This window comes from Alligator sinensis, unplaced genomic scaffold (assembly GCF_000455745.1).
Source record: "Alligator sinensis unplaced genomic scaffold, ASM45574v1 scaffold816_1, whole genome shotgun sequence".
NCBI classification, from domain to species: domain Eukaryota; kingdom Metazoa; phylum Chordata; order Crocodylia; family Alligatoridae; genus Alligator; species Alligator sinensis.
In genome coordinates, this window is record NW_005843344.1 from 172,814 (window position 1) to 179,361 (window position 6,548).

Consider the following 6,548-nt stretch of genomic DNA (forward strand, 5'->3'; position numbering starts at 1 on the left):
GGAGCAGCAGGAACCAAAGGCTCATAGGGTAGGTGCTCTGGTTTAAGCCCAAGCTTGGGGGGGAGTGGTGTCAGCTTGGGTCTGCCCCTTGGCTTGCTCAGGATTCCTTTGAGAATCAGGAACAAGAAAGATCAGGGCAGTCAAGTCATGGTGGACCCTGGGGCTGCAGGAGACTGGGAAGCTGGCAGCCCCAATGGAAAAAAGTCACCCTTCCAGTACCATCCATCTGGTTCCTTCCATAGAAATTCCAGTTGGACCAAGTTCCTGAAAACAGCAGTCTAATCCTTGAGTCCAGCTGGAGCCTATGCTGGCCAGCTGCATGGACGCTCAGAGAAATCATTGTGCACGTGCTGAAGAGGACGTGGTCACACCCCCATCACTTCTCTCTGAGATCCTTCCATGAAGCCTACTCATTGAATTAAGGGGGATTTCTTTCCCAGTGATGCATGCATACATAATTATGGACTCATGCCAGCCTAGGAAACATTTCCATGAGGCATACTCAGAACAACTACCAATGGGTGTACCATCAATAAAGCCACTGACCTTACAATGATGTATCACAGTTTAGGAACTAACAAACACTCTGTAAAAATAACATAAATCCCAATTTCATCCCAGTTTACCTAAGTGGACCAAACAAAATTAAGTCAGAAGGATTCTCTCAGGTTTGATCAGTTGTACAATACCATCAACAAAACTATATGTCATCCTGTTACTCATGTGCTAAAACCCCATTTAGGTGTTCCAGGCCTGCACTGAAATTGGGTGGTAGTGAATATCAAAGTGTAACAGACTGTCAGTGTGGGCTCACCAGATTGGCTTGAGATACTTCCCCTGGGCTAGAAACAGTGCTGGTGACCTCTGAGTGAGCCCAAGGGTGGAGCTGGGGAGCCCTGCCCTGCGGAGAAGGGAAAGCCAATGGAAAGAAGGGTTTTCAATCCCCTCATTCGCATGGAAGGGGGATGGCCGGGGTTGGGGGCCAACCACCCTGAGCCCTGGTTGGCCGGTTTGCAAGCCTGGGCGGGGGGGGGACTGTCGGAGGGGATAAAAGCAGCAGCTGAACTGGTGTGGGGGCTACCGACAGTGACTCCAGGGAACAATGCAGGAGGCCTAAGAAGAATTGGGGTGAGCTGACCCAGCCAAGGGAGAAGAGACACCCCTCTGAAGAGCCTTGACGACCCTGGGAGAAGAAGGCAGGGGCAGTCGGCCATGCCTCCAGCCCTGCAGCAGAGGGGGAGCCGCAGCCAGGGCTTGGGGCAGAGAGCTGGTGCCCAAAGGCCCCATTGCAGTGTGCTAGACGTGCCAGGTGTCCCTAAGGCTAGGGGTGGCAGTCAGCCCCCACTGCACTGTGGAGAAGAAGCAGCAGCCAGGAGTGCAAGTGGCATCCTTATCCAGAGCAGGGAGCTGGGCCGGCGAGTTGAGGAAACCCCTCACCTTTCCTGGGGAAGCGGGACAGCAACAGGCAAGGAATTGGGATCCTGAGGAGCAGCAGAGCGCCAGGACAAGTGTCCCTAGGAGCTCGGGGTGCAGGCTGGCACTCGGAGCGGGATTGGTGATCTGGGAGGAGTGTGGGGTGCCCGGCCAGTCATCTGGAGCAGGGATTTAGAGCAATGACCCCTGGGAGCTCCTGTGCTGCTGACCCTCTGCCACTGACTGCCCCAGAGGGGACCCAGCCCTGTCCCTTATTCTGCAGCTGATGGTCATCGCATAGAGTCCCTGAGCTTTGTGTTTGGGTCATGCTGATTGCTGCAGGAGCCTACTCTGCTTGCTTTTTTGGTTGCCCCAAAGGGTCACCCTTCACCCTCTTTGTGGGGCTGGGGTTTGATACAGTTTGATTGCTGCAGACCAGAAGAGCTGAACCTGTTGCAGTCTGGCGCTTATTGGGAAGCCTGTTGCAGCTGCTGGAAGGGAGCACCTTGCTTCCTTGTGGTGGTACTTCAGCAGCGGCAAGGGTCACCCTTCACCCTCTTTGTGGGGCTGGGGTTTGATACAGTTTGATTGCTGCAGACCAGAAGAGCTGAACCTGTTGCAGTCTGGCGCTTATTGGGAAGCCTGTTGCAGCTGCTGGAAGGGAGCACCTTGCTTCCTTGTGGTGGTACTTCAGCAGCGGCTGAAAGCTGCCAGTTCCCCTACCTGTGGGTCTTGAGTCAAGGGTTGACATGAATTCAGGTTTGTTTTGTGATTCTGGTTATGCCATTGAAGTTCACGTGTAAGTCACCTTTCCTATTATTCTTGTTCTGTAAATAAAGTGTAAACCGTTAAATCAGTTAAGTGTTAGACCTTCTTGGGACCATGGACTGCTCTGTGGGGAGCAGGGGCTGGCTGGGAAGTAAATTGGTGCTGGCCAGAAGCCCTGCCCCACTCTCACCACACCATCCCTGATACTGGGCAGGGTGGCAGATATTGGGCTGCCACCTGGGTTACAAAAGTCAAGGGATTGTCCTCCTGGTATCGCCAATCTTCCAAATACTCTTGCAGTCATAAGATTCAGAGGAAGCACGCTTCCCTGCATATGGTTTTTAATATTAAAATATTGAGACACTCAATTTGTCAGCATTGTGCCTGACTTCATATTTTTTACCCAGTGATTATCAGTCCTGGGGTTGGGTAATTTATCAATTTCACTCTATTTAAATTGTTTTATCATAGTATCATAGTACTTAGAGTCAGAAGGGACCTAACCAGATCATCAGGTCCGACCCCCTGTCCCGGGCAGAAACGGGTGCCGGGGTCATATCACCCCAGCCAAATATCTGTCCAACCTCCTCTTGAAGACCCCCAGGGTAGGAGAGAGCACCACCTCCCCTAGGAAACCATTGCAGAGCCTGGTCGCCTTAACCATCAAGTAATGTCTCCTGATGTCCAGCCTGAATCTACTCTTAGTCAATTTATGGCCGTTATTCCAAGTAACCCCGGGTGGTGTCCGGGGGGACAGAGCCTCCCCCAATTCCCGCTAGTCCCCACAGTGAGTTTGCAAACCACCACCAGATCCCCTCTCAGCCTTCTCGTGTGGAGGCTGAATAGGTTCAAGCCCTTTAGCCTCTCTTCGTAGGGCCTGCCCTGCTGCCCCTTTAACTTCAGTTCAGAGTCTAGCCCATTGCATTGACTGAACTGCACTATTTCCTCCCTCTGAGATGGCAGTCTGGCCAACTGGCTTCCCAGGCCAATTAAGAAGTAAGGCTTCAGGGAATCGGAAGGTGATGCACCCATGGTATTAGCAGGGGCGCCACATGCTAGATATCCTGGAGTGGAAAGGCAGATTGGATTACAGATCAGCTGCAATCTGGCCCAGTGATCAGAGACCATATTGGATGAAAGGTTCAATCCAGGCCACTCTCATAACTGACACTCATCTAATAAGAGTCCAGCATTGCACCCTGAGAAGTCATCCTTTCTTCCTGAGTGATTAAGATGAAATCTGCCTGTGCTGATAGAAACCTGATCAGGGTTACAAAGAAAAGTAGGAGGAAATTATGTTTCCTTTAGGTTATTTCATAAAAGGAGAGATATCTTCATAAAAAAAACTCCTAGAGGTATTTTGCCAGCTTAATGGAGAATATTTTTCCAACCAGTTTGAGTGACGCACACTTTCCTTCCCCTTTGGGGCATTGTTTGAGAGTAAAATCTTAGACCAGTTCACAAGGGACCGGTGAACTTTTTGTAGAAGGAGGTCCTTTGAAATAAGAATCATCTTAATCAATTTACAGCTCACTTGGAGTCAGTACTTAAATTGTCTCCTTCACTGTAAAAAATTAATCTGTGTGGATCTACAGAGAGGTGAGGTTTTTCTTGATTCATTCCCTCTTCTTTTCTATGCGAGTGTGCACGCACACACACATGCGCACACACGCTAAATTCCACTCTTATATTTTTTCATTTATTTTTGTGGTTACTTACTCTGAAATGTACCTCACTGTCCTGTCTAGAAATATGCATTTCTTCAGTTGAGTTAAGGACATTTCATCTGCAATCTGATCTCAGTTACACATGTACCAATGTGGTCTGAATTCACAGCCATCACCAAGGTTCCTGTGAATTTCACTGCAGTCAGAATCCAAATTATTGGTGGTACAATATAGGTTTATAGGTGGTACAATACTATAATTGATACTTATATAAAGTATAACTAAATAATAGTTATATAGGTGGTACAATACCATAATGGTGGTGTCAATGACAAAAGAGTCAGGAAAGAGGATGAGTGCTGAAAGAGTCTGCACTGAATCTGTAAAGTGATGCAAAAGGTACAAATGGTTAACCAGACTTGTTCTAGGAAGATCTCCTGAAGAGTGAGAAATATTGGCCATGGGAGTCTTCCTACTTTCACACTCCCTTTGACGCCCCATCTTACACAACGGAGCCCATTTCAGATGATGGGGGAGCATATTCAACACCGGCAATGTAGCAGCTTGTTAGCGGAGGGAACTCTGAAGATAATAATACATGCACTAGAGAAGGGGGTATTGAAGTCATCCTGAAATTCCTGCTATATATGAAAATACAGGAGCCTGTACTTGTGGGACAGCCTACCAGAAAACAAAACAAAAAACAGATTAAATTCTGTGGCTTCTTTTCTCCTGCCATTTAAAAGACACACATGAATACCACTCTAATGAAGGGAGATTTTGGCTGTGTCATTTCAGGGGAATGATTCTTGATTTAAAGGAAAGTAGAGACCTCTCTTTGTACGTCTTGTTTTCCCTTAAATATAGATATTATTACATTATGTATAGCTGCTCAACTGGACCAGATCAGACTTTTAAGCTAATATAGATGGTGGAGTACGTATTACTTCTGAGCCATGGTTGTATGAACAAAGTTCCAGATGGTACGGTGTGTCTCACTCAGGTGAGTTTCTGAATACTCCTATCACTAATCTAATATAATGTGGCTTCAGTTAAGACCCAACCAATTGTTATAACCCTGGTCACAACTGCGAAATCAGGGGAATGTGGTTTTGGGAAATGAAGAAAAATGGTTTAGGTTATTTATTTATTTTAAGATAACATGTTTTTATATTGCTCAGTTTTGGTATAGACCGTAGAAATTTTTAGAACGGCAGGCTGCGCACCACCTTCAGCTGCCAGTCCCCTCCTCGGTGCCTTAGTCCTCCCTGGTGTATGGATCAACTTAAGCCCCAGTGCCAGATGATGTGGCTTCTCAGGCTAGATATGGGTTACAGACCATATCTCAGATGGACCTGTCCAAGAGATTGGGTTGGATAGCTAGATACTTGGAAATACTTTCAGCCATTATTATTTGTTTATCTATCAATCCACACCTCCTTTCATCCATTCCTAGGTTTAGGGTTGCCCACAATTTTTCTTGTACATTATTGCAGCCAACTGACATCTCCATTTTCATTCTTTCAGAAGAAATGCCTAAGTAAATGGAAACCAGGAACCACACAAGGGTGCCTGAGTTCATCATGGAGGGGATCTTTGAACATCCCCACCTCCAGGGTCTGTTCTTTGGGATCATCCTGTGCCTCTTTATGGCTTTGATTATAGGCAAGTCTTTGATTATCATGGCAGTTGTTCTTCACCTGCCTCTGCACAAACCCATGTACTTCTTCATTGCTAACCTGGCTTTAATTGACATTGTCTGCACCTCCTCTGTTCTGCCCAAAATGATGCAGAACCTGATAGTGGGAAAGAAAACCATCTCCTTTAATGGCTGCATGGCTCAGCTCTTTACCTTCACCTCCTCAGCAGCAACAGAGCTTGTTCTCCTCACTGCCATGGCCTTTGACAGGTACATGGCCGTCTGTCATCCCTTACACTATGTAACCATCATGACCAAGAGAGTCTGCATCACATTAGCAGCCTGTATCGGGGCCCTTGGAATCATGAATTCCCTTGTGCACACATTGGTCATGCTGCGTCTAGATTTCTGTGGGCCCAACCTCATCCAGCACTTCTGTGAGATCCCACCTCTGCTGGCATTGTCCTGGAGCTCAGCTTACCTCAACGAAGTCATGGCTTTCATTGCTGATATTTTCCTAGCCATGGGAAACTTCTTGCTGATCATTGTATCTTATGGCTTCATCATCAGAAGCATCCTGAAAATTCAGGGTTCAGAAGGGAAGTCAAGAGCCTTCTCCACATGTTACTTACATCTTGTTGTAGTTGGCCTTTACTACTCCACTATCACCTACACCTACATCTGGCCACCCTCTGGCTACTCCCTGGATAAGGACAAGATGGTCTCTGTGCTTTACACACTTGTGACTCCTGCACTGAATCCTTTGATCTACAGCCTGTGCAACAAGGAGGTCAAAATGGCCTTCACGAAAATCCTCACGTTCTGCAAGATAGATTCGTATTGACACCGGCAAACAACAGTTTCTGTCATCTCATCATTTCTGTTCTGGCCCCACGCCTGGTGTGAACTGTTTTAATATCCTGCACTTCAGTGGCTCCCAGCTGATACACATCTTTAGAGTTTCTGAGTTTTTTTTCTTATTTCACTACAGTTAATAATGATGACATTTGCCCCTTGTACGAAATGATGCAAGTGTTTTGGTGAATATTACAGTTTTCTTT

The 6,548-nt window shown here is 47.0% G+C and overlaps 1 protein-coding gene across 1 annotated transcript; it reads left to right on the forward strand.

Moving 5' to 3' along the window:
* The first annotated feature begins 5,377 nt into the window (after positions 1 to 5,377).
* LOC102371191 (olfactory receptor 13G1-like) lies at positions 5,378 to 6,331 on the forward strand. Its single transcript, XM_006038414.3, has one exon. It carries the CDS (start codon positions 5,393 to 5,395, stop codon positions 6,329 to 6,331), a length of 939 nt encoding a protein of 312 aa, XP_006038476.1. The 5' UTR covers positions 5,378 to 5,392.
* The last annotated feature ends 217 nt before the right edge of the window (positions 6,332 to 6,548 follow it).